The 19,364-nt window shown below is 39.4% G+C and overlaps 1 protein-coding gene across 42 annotated transcripts in view; it reads right to left on the bottom strand.

Annotated features, from left to right (window-relative positions):
- The window catches only part of CLASP2 (cytoplasmic linker associated protein 2), a 140,701-nt gene that overhangs the window by 67,430 nt on the left and 53,907 nt on the right, over positions 1-19,364 (bottom strand). For 34 of the 42 annotated variants that reach the window (XM_064169650.1, XM_064169628.1, XM_064169636.1 and 31 more), the window contains one exon: positions 15,222-15,368. In XM_064169650.1, coding sequence (XP_064025720.1) covers positions 15,222-15,368 — 147 coding nt within the window. Of the gene's footprint in view, positions 1-15,221; positions 15,369-15,882; positions 16,093-19,364 lie in introns of those variants that run through there. The other 8 variants (XM_064169654.1, XM_064169672.1, XM_064169656.1 and 5 more) reach the window with 2 other exon arrangements.

The following is a 19,364-nucleotide window of genomic DNA, read 5'->3' as shown; positions in this document are numbered from 1 at the left end:
ATTAAGTGAGGTACATTTCTTAGTCCCAGAGATTCAACAACTTGAACAAATAAAGTAAGGACACAGTGAAGGAAACTTTGCATTAGAGCAAAATCCAAATCTCCTCTGACAGCCTTCTTCTCAGAGTGCTCATCTCCACAGATGTTCCACAGTGGGCCACTAGGATTGTGTTGCCCAAAGGAAGTTCCCAAGAACCTTCCAGGCACTAAACTATCATAGGCAAGAATGTTTTCTCTCCAAAAGCTTCCATGACAGCCATGTAAGCAGAAGGGCAGTTACTTCTGTGCAAGGTCAATGATGGAACTCTTCTTGCATAACAGGCAAAGATGTCTCAAATCCCAAGCAAAGGATTGGGAAGAATACTAACAGGTAACCCATTGGTTTCACACTGGCACACAGTTCCCAAAATGAATTAAGATCTTGGGCAGAAACTTGAGGGAACTCTAAAAAAGAAAATAATTTTCAAACAGTGCCTTGCTTTCACTTTCTTGCAAATAACAGTGCTACCAAGAAAGTCCTTTTTTGGTAAAGGAATGAACTCAAGTTTGCTATCAAACAGAAGAACAAGGTCATTAGATTAAGACTGCACCAGAAGCCTAAAACCCCAAGCAGAAACTGAAGCTTGGCAGAATCTTTAACCTGAGTAATCAAATCATGCAGCTCATACGACATGACAGGTTAACTGCATGTAATAAATCAGTCCAGCAGAACATTTCCTTCTTGGAAAGATAAAAGACAAAACCAAACAATGTCTCACAGCACACAAACACACAGGAACAGTGGTCTTGTTTCAGCTCTTTCAGAGTTCAACAGAACAAGAGAGAAGACTGTCCTCCCTAACCTGTAGAACACAACTGAAATGGAAGCATCAGGCAGAGAAGACATATTTTGCTAACTGCAGAACAAATAAAAGCCATAAGGAAAAGGCAGTCAAGGTGGAGTGGTCAGTTGAACCAAAAACCTAGGACTTCTTGGGCAATCAGACTCCTGGGACTGCACCCTTAAGAAACATTCTATGATTTGTAGTTGCTTATAGAGCAGAGAACTATGTCTGCTATGCTTGTATACTCACAGAGTTTGGAATATCAGAGCCCAAGACTACTATAAATTCAGTGTTAAATTTATTAGATGTCATCACTCCTGTGCAGAACAAGATCTCTTACATGCCTTTGTGGCTACTTAGTATAAAACACACTGAAGTGATAGCCAGCAAAATTTGGATGTGGTGTCTGCAGCATGATACAGGAACATCTAACAGATTCTGACAGCCTTAGTTCAAGGATATTGTGAAGTGATACTGTATGCAACACAGTTCTACGTGTGTGTTTCCAACACCATCTGTCACAACTGCAGAAGTGCCACACAAACTAGTACAGCTCCTCACAGCAAGGATACTCTGGTCAGAGCAGATTTTTGTGGCCCTTTCAAATGGGGCACAGGGCTACTATGCTAAACTAGGTGGTACAAACTGCTGCCTGGATGCTCAATTTATAACCTTTCCCAAGTCATCCAACATTTAAGGAAGTCTCATAACACCAAAATAATCTCAGTCAACATACTGCACATACTTAGGAAAAGTAAATAGAGCAGAAGGCTTATGTGGCCAAAATGCTACCAGAAAACCTATTTTTTCAAGGTTAAAATAATTTTTATGTAGTCAAAGAACTTAATTTTTTTAACAACAGTTCTTCAATGGTTTCTGTTCTTGTCAGAACTGTCTTAGTCGAACCTAACCCACTGTGTTAGCCACATTACAGTAAACCTCTGTGAAGCTCTTACTACGTGATTCTTTGCAACCTGAAAGAGTAGAGTGATCCTGTGACACAAGGCAGAAAAATAATCAAAACTCAAATTACAATTTCCTACAAGTCTTGTGCTATTATTCAGTTATATAAATACCCAGATGCCACTGGTAAAACAGAGACGTACTACTCCCCATTCTCATCCATTACTTCATTTTCTGCCAAGGGAATAAATCAAGTATCAGGAATGGACATATACATGCCATGAATATATAAAATATCAAAACATGTTTTTGTATCAAAATTGTTCTGATTTCACAGATTTTAAGTGCATTCTTATACAACATAAAGTAGATTAAAAGAAGGTGAAGTTGCCTTTGCTAAGTAAGAAAAATATGACAGATGGACTACTGCTTAAAAAACATTTGACATAATGTAGGGACACACCATTTCCCACCATCCTGGACTTCAATTCACTTCCAGAGAACACTTTTAATTAGTATTCCCAGACAATTGTTTGATTGCCTCTTTGGTAATAGAAAAGGTTATGTGTTTCTTGGCAGGTGACACTTAAAAAACCCCACCCTTATCTCTTTAAAACACATTTTCTAACATGTCACTAATCTTTCTCCTCCTCTACCACATAATCACATGTACATGCCAAAACAACTCGAACAAAACAGTGTGAAGTAACTGTCTTCTCTTTCCATTGTATGCAAGTCAAAGCCTGGCATGCAAGAGAAGGAAAACCACCATTCAAGCCTTCCCTTCTTTTCCTAATCTCTTGGTAGGTATGTTTACTGAACTCAGTCACTATTTCCATAGAGACCAAGCAAAAAATTACAGAACTCAACTCACTGTTTCCCACTTAGGAAAGCCTTAGTATGGTAACAAGACATAACAGCCACAGGTATGCAGATGCCTTCGAAGAACTTCTTGAGCCTTTGTAAGGCTTGACTCTCCTCCACAAAATCATGAGCAGAGCTTTACAGATTCCCACTTCAGAGAGGGCTGCCTTCACACTCAGAAGTCACATATCTGACACAGCATGCATATTTCTATAAGCTCTTTTGCTGCTGTTGTTGCTTACCTTCTCAGACCAAGATGTGATTATACATTTCTTAGAACTATCTCTCTCAAGTGTTAATGCCTTCCACTGAATAATGCATGTTCTTAACTTCCCCCACAGAACACATGATCCTGTAAGTGCCCAGCAGATAACTAAAACCCAGAGCCTTACCAACTGGCTTTTTCTTGAATTACTCCAATTTACATTACCCTGCCTTTAACTCCAAATGGGCCTCCCTCAGCTGAGATCCAGAATACAAATGCTTCTGAAGAACAGGAAAAAAAGTCTTGTGTGGAGTGTTCTCTATCTTGTTAGTTTTCATTCATAACATTAACCTACGATAACTTTAAAATACTCTGGTTAGACTCATAGACAGAATTGGAAGTCTAAGTTTTGCTTAAGGAAGATGGTGAGAGTAACAAACTTGCTATGGAACTAAAACTCAACAGTCCAAGCACCTCTAAGTTTCACAAGATCTTTCTTGGGTTTTGTTGTTTTTTTTAAACTTAAGTGCAATGTGTCTGGGGATGGAGGGAAAAGGAAACTAAACTCTCCCTTCTGAGTGAGATGACATGTTCTTAAACTACATGTAAGAATTTCCATCATTTTGTGAGGCCCTAGAAAGTGTTATCTTTAATTATTTTTTTTCCAGTCACAAGGCTTTAAGTTCAGCATTTTAAAGAGCTCAATGCCAGCAATTGTACTGGTTGCAAGTGAAACATTAGCCAGCCTTTCACAGAATTAGTTTGGTCGCCCATAAAGGAATTCCTGCTGTTGAGTTTTACCTCTCGTCTGACCAAAACACTTCAAATCTTGCCATCATATCACAATGGCTTTGGACTGCTCACTTGCTCTGCCACCCTGATGCTCTCCCCACTAATATCTGCAAAGCTGTACATCATGGGATGACAAAAAAATGAGACAAAATTGTAAGAGAGAAAAAAATATGACATGAGAGTGATCCTGGCCTAGAATTCTGTTTTGAAACAAAGAACTGCCTAATCAAAACATAGAACTGCTGGTCTAAAAATATCCAAAATTGCTCATTTTGTATTTAGCAGCATGTTTTTGCTAGTCCAGGCCATTTTTTTATTACTTCTCTGGGACTTTTGACAATTTCAAAACTACAAATGGAGTTCAAAATTAATACAGAAACTCAGATGTAACACAAACTCTAAAACTTATTCACTGTTTCACTTTTTGTTCGTCAATGGTTTTCTCAAAACACTTCCCCAAAAGCTCCAATTTCTGATACAAAATGCACTGTAAGTGAAACACCAGTTAACTTTGATAAGCCTGTTGTTATCCCTCAGATATCTCCACTTGCAAATAGTAACAGTATCTTACAGAGAAACACACCTAATGTACATTATGGTTTTCTTCTGAAAGAAACAAAAATCAAAAATCCAACCCCTAGAAGGCCTAGAGCTACTCCAATAGCTCAAGTAATTCAAAAGCTTCACTTGTTATCCATCAGAGACTGAAGCAGAAGATCCAGGTCATTTGGGATACAGAGACTTGAAAAAAATAGGGGGGAAAAAAGTAGTCAGCCTTCTGGCTTTGTAGTATAAAAAACAATCATTTGTAAATTAAGAACTGACAGCAGCTTCAGCTCAATGTAGGATAAGTGGACAGGATAAGCTCAGGTACTTACTCAGCTTTTTCTGTAACAGTTTAACTAGCAACTCCCACTCACACTCCTACTGACATCCTTCATTCTAGCATTAATAGAGCTGAAGAGTACATCACAACAGGTAGTAGCTAAGCTGACAACAAAGTGGCCAAGAAAAACAACTTCAATGAGCAAGCTCCCTGGTCAGCTTCACTGCTTAAAACAAATGCCTTGCTAGCACAATCCAGTGCATGAGTTGGGATGCATAACAGTGGGGATAGGGAAGGAAACTACTCCAGACTGCTTAACCAATACAGCTGCTGAAATTCTAAAGGGAGTTGAGCAATACTCAAAATTAACTCTAAGAACAAGGAGTGCAAAAGCAATCTAGGGGAATGAAGACAGGCTACCTCACTAAACACAAGGGAAAACAGCCACCAAAAACTGATGGAAGTGCTGACTTAAAAAGAAAGAATAAAAAGACAAAAAAGGAGCCAAATGCACCCACACAAGGTACAAATAAATGAACAGATGGCAGCATTTTTTGTGAACAGAGTTTTTTACCATGGTATTTGTAATGGACAGAGACAGTGCTCAATAACCAAACTCTGTTCCCAGATCCACTGGGCAGATCTTGCAAATGTCATAACTGATTATTTCTCTGAGTACACATTTAGCTGTTTGTTAGTCTCCAAAACTAGGATGTCCTTTTTTGCCACTCTTCTGTAGCTCTCACATGGTCCTCACACATTCTACTTACCCTTGGGCCAACCTCTATCACTATTTGAGAAAATTGACAGCTTACTTTTAAAATGCTATTGGGGAGGTGGGAAGAAGTAACCAGTACTAAGAAGTTACCAGTACGTCATGATCTGAATTATCTCCTCTGAGATGGCAAAGGTGAATTTTAAGACAAGAGTTCTGATAAAGCCCTCTGTACGGTCAAGATTAGTAACTGAGTAAGGAATCTCTGTATCTTTCCACATGTCATAAGAATACTGCCACAGTTAATAAAACAGTCCAAAAAACCCCCATCTTTTCAGGTGCACTCTTCACAGTATTGCTCTGTAAAACATGAAACAAATGATTGGAAAAGTAGTTGGAGATTGAAAACCTCTGAAAATTCCCTTCATGCTTTAAATTACTGGGTCATCTAAAACTGTCTGATATACTGTATACATACACCGTGACATGAAGAGAACACACAAAACACTGGAGATCCTCCCCTAACCTGATCAATGTTCTAAATGTTATTTCCACATTTGAAAGCCTGATCTCTGGAATTTAATTGAAAAAATCTAAATAAAAACCTCCATAAAACAAGCAAAGAAGTATTCTTGAGTCTCAGATACTTGGATAAAGCACTAAGACGTTCTTTCATCAAGTGAATGAGAGTCAATTAGCATAGATGCCTTCAAGTTCCCTGTTTAAGTTATAAAAACATTTGAGAGCAACAAAGAAGTAGCACTTGCTCCAGCAAAACAACCTTTGATCAACATTAGACAAGGTGTTTTTTGTAAACAAGGCAGATCTACTTTTCAATAGCTACACTGCTAAGTCCTATAGGACAGATATAATTAGACCAATTTAAATAAAATTATGCTAGTATAAGAATTCATCTCAAGTTCTACTCGGAACATAATTTGCACAAGCCAAGGCATCCAGTCTAACTGTTAGCAGCACTTGCAAGTCTGGCTAGGCAAGTTAAGAAACAGCTCACACTGCTAATAGTCACATTTCTGCCAATAAAAACTAAGGGGATCAAACCATGAAAAGCTGCAGTGGACTTAGCTTAGAGAAAAATTTGCATCAACAGACCTTGACCTGCCTTTTTCCTGAGGAAAAAAACCCAGACAAGGAAACAAAACCAGCACCACAACACAACAGCATCTAGAAACACTGTCTCTCCTCGTCCTCAAAAACCTCCCTGTTGTGATAAACTCATCTACTCCCAGTGCTTCTGCAAACACACACTTTGCCTACCAGAGACACCTCACAAACAAAGCTTAGGAAGCCACTGAGAGATAACCTTACTGGGTTAACACATCTGGTGGATGGTGATTACCTACATACAGGAAAGAAGAACAGCAGAAGGAACATGCACCTGCCTCTTAAGCCACTGCACTTCACTCATTAACCTAAGCTAAAATGCTTTTGACTTAAGCTAAACTGCCTTTGACCAAGGCATGGGCAGACAATCAGGATCAGTAAACCTGTTCAGTTCATCTACTGCAAGTCACCAGATCGTTTTTTTTTAAACAAAGTTCCAGAAATAAGAACTATTTTTCATCAGATACAACAACTAAACCCAAAGAAGCCTTTAAAGGTTTTTCTTCTAGCGGCAGAACCTTAACTGACAAAGCTTTCATATTGTTTTAAACCAGCTTAGAAGACAATTCAAGTTATAACCAAGTGACTCAGCAGAGCAGAAAAGCCTTGCCAGAAACCCCACTCTAAAGAAACTGACAGATGAATTCTGTCATGTTCAACCCCAGTGACTGACATTCATTCTGAACTAACTTGTTCACCTCTCCTCTTCCAGTGCTGAAAGTCATTGTCCCCGAGGCATCCAGAAAGTAATTCAAGCTGAACAAAATAGGAAGATAACTTCAAATACCTTCATAATACCTTCTGTTCCTCACTTAATTTGCCTATATTAGAAACGTAGTTAGCTATCTTCCCTTCAGATCCCACCTGAAACACACCTGCTTCACTAAAACATCCCTCCTACTTGCCCAAGATACTGCGCATGAAGTGTCCACCCAGTAAGAGAGTCTGCTGTCTCTGAAGAGTGAGATTTGCTAAGCAAATCTCTCCACACAATTCCTCACTCTAGGAAAGAACAGGAGGAAGAGCAACAAGAATAAATTAGGAGCTACGATTATAATGTGTTTAACTGCTAGGACACTAAGACTCAATCCTTGAGACATGCCACATTTGTCAGGGGCAAACATAGGACTTCTGCACTAAGAAGCAGCATGAAGTAATTCTTACATGGACAGAAGATACTGAAGATCACTGCCCTGGCACACATGCCTTAAAACCTGGAGATGCTCTTGGGCATGAATATGCCTTTGGAACTGTGTACTGACCACTACATTTTCTGAGAAATGTAGTCAGTATATTTGAAGCTGATTCTAATACTGAAGTTACCATTTCCACTACTTCAGCCACCATTCCGGTGTAGCACAGCTTCATAGGTATAAAGGACTGGACATAATACCTCTTATTTTCACAGGAACGATATGGAGATCAATTCAACTCCAAAACATTTGTGAAGCAGTCAGAAAACACGACAGCTAAGCTACAAAGAAATTAAGAGCACTGTACTTAATACCATGTTTGGACAGCATATGTTAGTTAAGGCCAAACCCTGAGCGTGGGCAACAACAAGCAGTTCCATGAGCAGCAAGGACAGAGATAACCAATTTCCTTCAGGCTCATCTCACCATTGGTAAATGTCTGTTTCCAGTCAACTGAAAGCTCACAGTCATTTTTCAAGTCACACAAGATACTGTTCTCTGCACAGTAATCTTTCAAAGCCTTTATCACACCATCACAGGGTTGGAAAGCACCTCAAGATCACCTAGTCCAAGTCCCTTGCCAGAGCAGGATCACCCACAGGAATGCATCCAGGTGGGTTGGGAATGTCTCCAGAGAAAAAGACTCCACAGCCTCTCTGGGCAGCCTGTTCCAGGGTTGTCAACCTCACCATGAAAAAGTTTTTCCTTATGTTCACACAGAACCTCCTCTGCTCCATCTTGCACCCACTGCCCCTTGCCCTATCATTGGCCATCACTGAGAAGAGCCTGGCTCTGCCCTCCTGACACATATCCTTCATGTATTTAGAAATACTAATGAAATCACCCCTCAGACTCCTCCAAGCTAAAAGAGAATCAGCTCCCTCAGCCTTTCCTCCTAAAAGATGTTCCACTCCCTTCAGCACTGTACTCTTTCAAGCAGCTCCTTGTCCTTCTTCAACTGTAGGGCCTAGAATTAGACAAGATATTCCAAATACAGCCTTACCAAGGCAGAGTAGAAGAGGAGACTTCTGTCTACCTACTAACCACAGCCCTTTTAATACACCCCAGGATGCCATAGGCCTTGTTTTACCTATTGGCACTCATTTTTCACAAATACTCAGAATACACATTGGAGATCCTAGCTCATATGCCCAGTTTCAAAGGTGAATTTTAATGCTATGCTAATTTTACAAGCACAACAGCATTGGCCTTATTTTCAACTTTTCATTTAGCTTCCCAATAGCCAAATGCTAACATTTTACTTGTATTTGTTCCTAGTTTTACACCTGAATAGAGAAAATTACAGTAATTATTTTAAACTACAGAAATTGATGAGAACAACCAAGAATACAAATTGTTTGTTTGTATAATCTACAATTACTGTTGCCAAACAGATTGTTTAGAGGTACAATTCTGTGGAGTTTTTGTCATACACTAGTTCCAGAAAAATGGTATTTTGGTTATTGTTATCACTTCTCTTCAATTGTGCATTCTTTTCTTCAGTTTAAACAGATACTGCATTGAGAACAATGAGAACTAACACTGTCACTGCAAACTACACAATCAGAGTTCTCACATCTTTTTAACAGCATATTTTTATCTTTTACTTCTAAAAGCTCACTAGTGCAAGGCAGAAGGTCAGAGAGAATTGATTCTAATGTACTTTTTTATCTTACCTTCTAAAGGATATTTGATTTATATCTGCAGCCTCAGTGGAAACTTTCCACTCTAATTCCAAAAATTATTTGCACCTGATGCTTCTACAGTCCCTGCTTCTCTACTTGGGAGTGCACAAATCTGTTCAAAGCAACAGAACAGGATTAAGACACTTCTGCCCCACCATCCCCAAAAAGGAATCACAGCTGCTACAAGCTTTGTGAAACACCAATATTTTGGGATGGTTCTCTGCTTACTCTGTAATACAGCCATAGTCTGTAAGGACTAAGGTGAGGCTGAATCAGGCTCTGAGCAACCTGATCTAGTGGTGAGATCCTCCTCACTGCAGAGGAGTGGACCAGATGACCTTTTGAGGTCCTTTCCAATCCTAACCATTCTCTGATTCTGACTCAAAGTGGCAGGATCAGCTGATGTCAGCACAGCTTCCTTCTTTTTCCACTGCAATTACCCATGTGAAATTCTGAACAAAAACTGTTTCCCCTTCTTATGCTTGGGGAAAAAAAAAAAAAGTACTCAGCAATCTAAACAAGAGGTGACTGCCTTCCTCATCCTCATCCCTGCCTGGTACTACTGTGATTGCTATTAAGACTTTTGGGACTAGAACACAGGGTAAAGATGTTGAGAAGAAGTTTTACACAATGTGGTGAGCTCTTCCTGCCAGACCTCCAAATTTCTGCTTTACTACTATCCTCTTTCTGTGTTATTCACTTGAAAGCTGACTTTTAGGCTATGAGCCTCTTGAGAGAAGTCTTATCAAGTACAGTTACCCTACACTAACATAGTAAATTCTACTATCTGATTGAGGCATCTAGAAATTAGTGGAAAGTAAACTAAGTTAATGTGACCTATCTGCCAGCTGTCCATGGATGAGCAGAGACTAATGAACAATAAATCATGAACACAGAGAATCTCAGAATGCCTTCACTTGGAAGGGACCTCCAAAGGTCACTTAGTCCAATTTCCCTGCAGTGAGCAGGGACATCTTCAATTAAATCAGGTTCCTCAGTGCCTCAGCAAACCCGACCATGAATGTTTCCAGGGATGGGGCATCTAGCACTTCTCTGGGCAACCTGTGTCTGTGTTTCACCATCCTCACTGTAAAAAAAAAACCTTCCTAATATCCAGTCTGAATTTCTCCTCTTTTACTTGAAAACCATTATGCCTTGTCCTCTTGCAACAGGCCACCTTTAAGTCTACCTGCTGAGGCTAGCTAAAAAGGAACAAATATTTCAGTATCTGAACAAGCATATACAGTGGCCAGGGAGAACAGACCACTGATCATTCACAAGGAAATCCTTTCATCAAGTGTCATTCAGGGAAGTAAACAACATTTCTTAACTACAGTGTGTAGTTTTAATGAGGTTAACTTCATCTGGCAAAGATTTTGAAATGCAAGTGGCTATTTTTCAGTACCTCATTTATTTTATGCAGAGCCCTTCCATTTAAGTTGTTTCCTGCCTGTGATGGTTGCTTCAAAAAACACAACAACACTTACTAGTGTTGAACAGTCAGCAAAGAATAATGGTGCCAGCAGGCCAACACTATGGATTTAAAATGCCAACAGGTCATAGGTAAAAATATATGATGTGGCATCTTCCCATTGAAAACAAGTAGATAGTCTACCTTGTTTCAAATGACAATGTGAAGAATAATGTTTCAGCCACATTGTGCAACAGAAAGTTCATACAAACTGGCTTTCATTCTTCCAAATGGCACATGAGTCTACTGAGTGTCACCATTCCTACATGCAATCCACTGACTTGAAATGACATTTGGGGAAAAGAAAGGAAAGCAGTCCTCTCACTGAGGTGCAGACTGAGGTTTCCTATCAAGATCTAGAACAAAGCTTCTGATTAGTATACAAGCAAACAATTCCCTAGAAGCTTGCATTTGCCAGAGAACTTGCCAAAGACCTGGAAGAGATCTTGAGCAGTATATGGAAAAGAATACAGCTCATTTGGCTAACACACTCAAGCCTTTTTCTGCTGTAAATTTTGGTGTGACAACAGAAAAACTGCTTGCCATGCTGCCAAGAGCAAGCCTGTGAGTCTCCATTTCTGAGCAGCAGAACACACATGGTGCATGTACTCAGTGAGAAGGCAAAGAGACATTTCAAAAGGCTCTGCCACTTGAATGAAAAGCTGAAAGCAAGTGTGTCAGAAGTCAGTAGATCAGCTGTGCATTCCCTGGCAAAGAGCTAACTCCAGGGAATGTATTGACCACGCAATAAGCAATCTGCCAAAGTACTGCCCCATTAAGCTGAAGACTGATGGCCTCTCATTCATGAGAGGCAAGAAGGTCACAGAACGACCTCAAGTAGTAAAGTCACAGGGCAAACAGCCTGCTAGATTTCTTTTCCTCAGGGCAGTACACAACTGAGGCTTCCTACTCTCTTCTACAGGGTTAATCACACCTGTCAAATACAAGTTCTAGAAACTGTCCCATTCCCATTGCTGACACAAAGATGTTGCACAGTCATCTTCAGCACAAGGAGAGAGACTTCCAGCCCAAGCAGGACACTGCTACTGCTATTATTATGTACCTGCTTCAGCTGCCTCCCTGGACAGTGACATAGCACTTCCAGTGCCACCAAAATTTTCCTGCCTGAAATGCAAAGTGTCCACCACAGTGAAAAGAATCTTTCACCATACTGGATCGGTTCTTTCACTTGCACAGACTAACTAGGGGTGGGATTATCCAGTTCTTCAATAAGAAATATCTCCATGGAGTATAAAATGAAAAGCCAAACACAAATGCATCTGAGGTATAATTCAACAGATACTAGCATAAAAGAAAGTGAGCACCATGGCTAAAAGGTGTAATTTTCTTAGCCTCAAGGCAGAATATCTTGCACTCCCTCTTGGAAGCAGAAATAAGCAGTTACTTTCTTTATTGTCATCTGCAGTTGACAGGAAAAGACATCCTTTTAAAGCAGTATCCTAGGAAGAGGACCTCTGGAATGCAAAAGGCAGTTGAAATGAATGGAATTTGCAGTCACAATCTGTGCTCAGTACCTTCTACTGGCCAACTGGCCTACTGGCCTGGTCACACAATCCTGAAGAGAAGAAACTGTAGCAAAGGACTGCTTCAGCTGCAGGTCACTGATGTGTCTTTGGAGACTTTTGTAGGAAGGCAAGACACAGAAATATGTTTCATGGTACTGCTGCTGCTTTTTCCTCCAAGGATGAACTGCAATTTCTTAATATGTATACATGCATAAATGAAAGTCACGGGACACTCAGGCAAGCAGAACCAACAGGTGGCAGAACCATGAGGTAAGCAGTTACAAGCCTGAAATACCTGTAGCCACTGCTTATCAAGTAAAGGTAAAAAAGTTGTGTCCACTGATTACAGGCTTGGAATGAAGCAGTGAGCAGAAAGATTTGGGACTGCAGGATATAGCAGTCTTAATAAATCAGTAAGAGCAGACAACTTCCTGAACCATAGATTGCTACAAGGGTGGCAATTTTGAGGCCACCGAGCAGACTCATCCTTTTAGGCATCTGCAAAGCAAACTCTATGGAAAGTGGATACAAGAGAGCATCGAGGGTTGTTTGTAGCCATAAGGATTCATGAAGTCTCAAGATAAGCAGAATAGGATGCCCTTACTGGACTCTCCAAAGACTGTAGTTTCCTATGGAACAAAGGCCTCTGAATTCAGCCTTTTGTCTTGCAATGGCAGTGTGCTTCTAGACACTTGAACTGTTCACATATATTTGACTAGTAGCCATTTCTGATTACTGGCAGATGAGACAGTGAACTACACACACCTCTTGCCTAACCTAGTATCCTTGTTCATATGAATAATGTTATGGGCAACTCCTCACTTCTAGAAGAGACTATGACTTGATTGACTAGTTTAATAAATGCATTTGGCACCTTCATTAGGCTACAAGATGCAGGATTTGTACATACTATGCAAAAGGGTGAGGCTCTCTCAGCACAGGTATTTAACATTTCCATCTGCTAGCAAGACAGATGAAGTTTAAACACTGGTAACTACAAAAAAAAAGTAGGGACACAGAGAAAAATGTAGAAATATATAAATAATGAGCAGCAGAAATAAAATGAAGACAAATACTAGCTGCCAAAAACAAAGACATCAATAACAGCCTTACTGATGAATGCTGACATAGGGAAAATGCTAAAAAGACTGGGGGTCAACTCAAGGAAACCATGAGGCATTGTAATCCTGTGAAATGAAAGAAATCTGCACACAAGCAAATTAACAGACTTTTAAAACTTCCTCCATGGTAGACAGCAAGAGAAAAAAAAGTGGAGGTAGTTGAGAACAACTGAAGACAGGGAAACAAGATATTCACCTCCTCCTGGCCATTTGGTGAAGAGTACAAAGCATAACATCTTTTCTACAAGATGTTAAGGCAAAAATTCTCTTTAGCAGTCTGCTCAACCACACCACAGGTGCATGTACAGACAAGCCCTCAAAGAAGAACTTAATCAACATTATGAAGGCCAGTAAAATATTTAATCCAAAAATTTCTAAGTTCTGACTACAGGAATACTAACAGAATGAAGAGAGGGGAAACAGATGCACATATGAACCCTCCTCTGTATTTTCCAGAGTGGAAAGAAGGTGGTAAAAAGCAAGGAATGGCCAAAGCGCTCTAGTTCCGGCCTGTTTAAATTCTGCCCTTTATTCCATGTATTTTTTCATTCTATTTGTTTGAAGTTTGGCAGGACTGCAAAAGGAGGAAAAAAAATAATTTGAGGGGTTTTAATGTCCTTTACTACTGAATTTTTAGATAAACTGAAGAGATTAGTCAAATGGTTATTCTGTTCTTATATCCCTTTCCCTGTTTTCCTGTCTCCACGTTTTTCCTGCAGAGCACATATAGTGCAACTCTGCATGTAACAACAATTACACATTGAAGATCATCTGCATTGTATTAAATCTTATTACAAGAACATACTGAAAAGAACAGGAAGAGCACTCAGTCATGGTGCATGTAAGTCTTGCACGCAGAACTCACCCTGCTTCAGGTTAAATTTATCATTATACTTACTTGTTTGTGTAATAATAAGTATTAAGAGTCAATTTCAACAGCTCACTTCCTCTAGGATTCCAACTATAAATACACATGCTACCCATTTTGAGATATACTATGGCAGTGTGGATTTTGCCCTAGAAGAATCTTTTCTATCTATTAGGAATTCTGAAGATGACATGACAAAACCAACGAGTTGTCAAAACATTAACTGTATCTTATTCACATGAAAATACCCAAGGCAGCTTGTGAGGCATGTTCTTTTTCTTCCAAATGTTATCTTTGCTTTGCAGTACACCTAAGAGAACGTTGCAGAAACACTGAATAGGAATATTAAAAAAAACCTACTCTCAAAAAAACCTCTTATTGAAAGAATCACTTATTCATAAAAAAACTATACCTGAAGCATGATTTATTTCCACTGAAGTGAATCATCAAAAAAGCTCTCACTTCCCTAACAGTAAATAGTTCTTTTTGTTAGATCACCCCCGCCCTAAAAAAACACACATTTCCCTGTTCAAAGATTGCAATTAGTAAGCACCATCATTATATTGCCTACAAGTCTACCATGCAAAAAGATCCTGGCAAGGGCCCTCAGTTTTTGCCTTTCACAATCAATTCAATAATCCTCTGACAGTTTAAGGAACAATAATAAAAGTCATTCAGGTGTAAGAGACACCTCTGTTAAGCTATATGGCTGCTGGCTGCTCCCTTCTAGCCATGTGAGCAGTGCAGACCTCCAGTGAAAATAGCATCTACACAGATCTACTACAGGATTTCACAGTGTATTTTTAGATACAAAAAATGAGGTGGGGATTCTACCAGAGACAAATATTCATTTCACCAGCACAACTGCTATCTCCAGATGTTAATTCATAACATGAGAGGCCTTTGCAAGCTAATGTACATTCACAAAACCAGGCAGGCATGCGAACACCTTCATAGAGGAATAATTACATAAAACAAGGTCCCTTACTGTTTTCAGCTCTGCAAAAATACTGCAGTCATGAATTAAACATCACCTTCCAAAGTTCTCTGGTTTGTGCCTGGTTTCTGGGAACACCAACTAGAATCTGAATAGCTTTACATTACCTCCAACCTTAGGCCCACCAGCCGATCCGGGCTTTCTTGCACTGTTTGAAGGATTTCCTGGCTTTTTAGGTGCCGGAACCTTGAAGGCTGAAGCAGCTGATGATGGCCTATTTCCATCCACTGACTCTTCATCATCAAAGCTTTTGTCTAGAACAGGATACATTAAATAAAAATACATCTATTAGAATGGATGTGCATTTATTTCCTCGTCAACCATTCTGCTTCACATTTCACAGCAGTTCACAAAACACACAAATAAAAACAAGTATTTATCACTTTGTCCTCTCTCTCTGACCTAGGGAGAAAATGACAATGAGAGATAAGCAGCATTTTCCAGAGGTTAAGTTCCTACAAAATAAGATTTTTTTTTCCTTCATAATAAACCATTGTAAAGCTGAACATAAAAATTAATCCTACACACTGATTCCCACAAAGGAAAAAAAATCCTTGCAGTGACAGAATATTTTTTGCCCATTTGTGAATATTATCCCCAAAAGACAGCCCCTGAAATTATTTTTATTATTCCAGGCTACCAAAGGCAAACGTTTCTCCCTTTTCTTCCTTTACTCATGCATGCATTTTCTGGTACACATCCTCCCACAATGTGTCTAACCAGCAGCACTCCCTGTCTCTTTCCTTCCACCCAGATTTTTCAACTTACAATCACAGATCCTCTTGCAGATCAGTCGCCTCATTCCTCTGATAGCTCTTCAAATCCCCTCACCCTAGGACGGACCCAGCAGCTCACATGGCCACATGCAGCAGATTTGCAGTGCTAATCAAAGATTCCATCCAAAACTGCTCGCAAACACCCTAGATCCACCACTGAGATTTGTGCCGGCATCTTTCTCTCCCTTCCCTGCACTAGGTGCCGCACAACCAATGAGCTGCAAGGTGACATCATCTGCTGGGAGCCACCGCCAGAGGAAAAGGTGAAAATCCTCCATGCAAATACATTTCATTCCCATACACAGAGCATTTACCACTATTCCAATCCTGCATTAAAAAAAGAAAAACAACTTCAAGGCAGACAGTACTCTGAGGTTTGAACTCCTCTTTCCTATCATGTCAGGGCTAGCATTATTTTTAATCGATAAAGAGATTCATTTGTAGTGACTAAATAGAAGAGTCCAAGAACAAAATATTCAGCCTAAAAAAAAAAAAAAACAAACCCAAACCACTCCTCCACGTATTCCAACAGCTTCTCAGTTCCCATGAAGAAGGAGGATTTATTTATAAGCAGGAGCACAGAGAACATAGCCTATGGTTCCTATAATAAATAAAATGGGCGAGGCTGAGACACAGCTGTACTACAGTAATGGAAAACAAATTTAACACATTACCTGCTCTAAAATCTGCCATTGCTGAAACCCCTAAATTCATTGCAAAGCTTTGTTATCTGTGGAACGGTGACTATTTACCCTTTCCTTACACAGAGCTTGCTCCCAGCGAAATGTCAACTACATGTAATAAGGCAGCCTCCCAAAGGAAGGCAGCTTCCATTAGAAGGGTAAAGCAAGGTTTTGTCCAACTGTGTTTGCAGCACTAAACATGAGGATACCCCATGTTTAACACGTCCAGGATCACTGCTGATATAATTAGCACGCATTTCCTAGCCACAGCAAAAAGCTGTGTGCTGCAGGAAGAAATCCTCATGATTCAAGACAATCACCACAAGCAACACCTGAATGTATATTGGTTATTTTCACTAATGCTGTTTCCTTCTGTCCGATAAACACTCATTTTTAAGAGAATCTTGCTAAGAATAATTGTGTGAACTCTCCAAACAGGGAAAAGACACCAGCCTCCCCCCCACTAGCCCGTGTGTTGCCATGGAAACCGCACTCCCGCTCGGCATCGGGGTGGAGGCAGAATACATTTTTATTCTAGCTCCTTTTAGCATCTTAAACAGAACCAGACATCAAGATCCTTGAAAACCACTAACCCATATGCCAGATGAAGCCAAATGAAACAAACACTACAATTAACACATAGACAGTAAGAGAAGCGTAAATACCTGCCCGCAACTTCACAGGTCATTTTAAAGTAACATTAAAAATATCTTGTAGATTTTTTAAGATGCACAAAGAGATCACCACTGATACATGAAAATGCTATGATGAAAATTGATTCCAAGTGAAAAAAACACATTTTTCAAATAAAAACCGTTTTGTTGCTGCATTTTTTTGGGGGGTGGTTGATAATAAGCCACGCTACACTTCTCTGTCAGTATCCAACAGCACTAAAATGTAGTGCTGATACAGAAATATTGCACAGAAAGCCTTCATGAACCAAAAGTTATTTGCAGTACTACTTAAAAACTGCACATTCTGATCATTTCTGCAAAACCTCCTAATCAAGAAAAACGAGCCAGCAATTGTAGCCTTTGGGAACCAATGGCTCTGAGTTAATTTTTTGTCTTTCCATGCTATTCATTATAGAGTACTGAAGATGGAGAATTGCAGAAGTCACTGCTCAACTCCAAAATAAAGAAACAGAATGCTAGGAAAAAGCAAAATCAAATGTTCCCAGCTACTTATTTGTAGTGTGAATTACAGAATGATATACTAAACAATGATCATGGCAGTACAATCTAATTACTTAAATTAGTTAAAGAGTATTTTTTTCATACATTTAAAACATAGTCAACACTGGACTGAAAAAAAACTACACTGAGCAGTAATTTCACACAATTTCTTAACCCATGTAAAACAGTTGCCAAAATTTTAATTTTTTCAATGCTTAAGTATGAGAAACAAAATTGATCTCAGCCATCAGCACTTGAGGATTCTTAATGAGGCTTTTCATGAGTTATGTTACAGTAAGTTAAAAATTGAAGTACAGGCATTAAAAGTGTTCAGAAATTGTAGTACAGTAGCATAAATGTATAGTATTAAGGAGTGAAAATGATCTTTTAGAATTCTTTTCAGTCTGAAGCAATAAGGCATCTCAGACCTTACACTTGTGAGGTTGGTTGTTTGCTTTTAAACATGAGCAGGAACATTTTGTACTATCTTCTACATCTGTATGTCTTCTACTCACACCTTCTGGGGTTTGCTTCATCCTTTTAGGCCTTCACACTTCTCTTTCCCTAAGCTCTATTAACAACATAATCCAAATTGATCTTTAGGGACATGCCTTTTTTGGGAAGGTACTTCAGAGTATTTGTGAAGATCTGAACCTCAAGTCTCTATGGCAGTTCATGACACAAATGCATTATATCAGCTTCCAGCATGATGTGTTTTCCCTCATGCACACCACCACACTCACTTCTATTTATTCTAAATGCATGTCCATGTATTTCAGCAGACAGAATCCCAGCTAAAGGCTTAACTGATAGTCCACAGGGTATAATCAAGATGCAGTTCTGCTGAATTCAGCTGAGACAAACTTGTTTACTACATGCCTGCCTTCTGCGTTGGACCAGGGCTGGAACTTTCATGTGCAGTGTGAAAGAAGTATCAAACTCTTAATGTAATGTCAGTTTCATGCAATCTGCAAACATCACTGATTTCTACAACAGAGGTCACAAAAGACACAATGTAATTGATATTTCCAGACAAATCTATCTGAAGGATGCAAACATTTCTTCATTCTACAGCGGCTAGATAATTTTCATTCTAGCTAATACTGAAGGCCAAACACTTTCAGCATTTCAGGTTTTACATGCACAAGTGAAGCTGACAGCTCAGAAAGCAACATCCAAACAGCACTTTACAACAAAGTTTTCAGCTACTAAAAGCAATTGTAAAAACCTGTATCAATCTCTACAGTGTACAGAACATCTTAAGTGAAAATCATCACTGAAGACATTCATTATTTTAATTTTCAATCACAATGGGCAAACAGATTTTGAGGTAAGCACACCTCAGACAGATGTTTAGCATCTAGTGCTGCCAAAAGCTCCCAAAGAAGCCAAATGAGCAGCAAATACTCTCACTCTGGAACGAGGTCTCTTCTGGATAAATTACTGTGTGCAAATTCCAGGAAAGTTTCTCCCTATATTCAGACATCCAGAAACACAAGATTGAACTTCCAAGCATTAGAAATTTTCTGAGAGGAATGAGCGCAGCAAATCTGATACTCAAAAAAATTCCTAGCACTATCAATGACATAAACTTCAAAAAAAAAACATTTACTGTG

This window comes from Pogoniulus pusillus, chromosome 32, assembly GCF_015220805.1.
Source record: "Pogoniulus pusillus isolate bPogPus1 chromosome 32, bPogPus1.pri, whole genome shotgun sequence".
Lineage (NCBI taxonomy): Eukaryota > Metazoa > Chordata > Aves > Piciformes > Lybiidae > Pogoniulus > Pogoniulus pusillus.
This window is presented reverse-complemented; position numbering and strand designations above follow the sequence as displayed.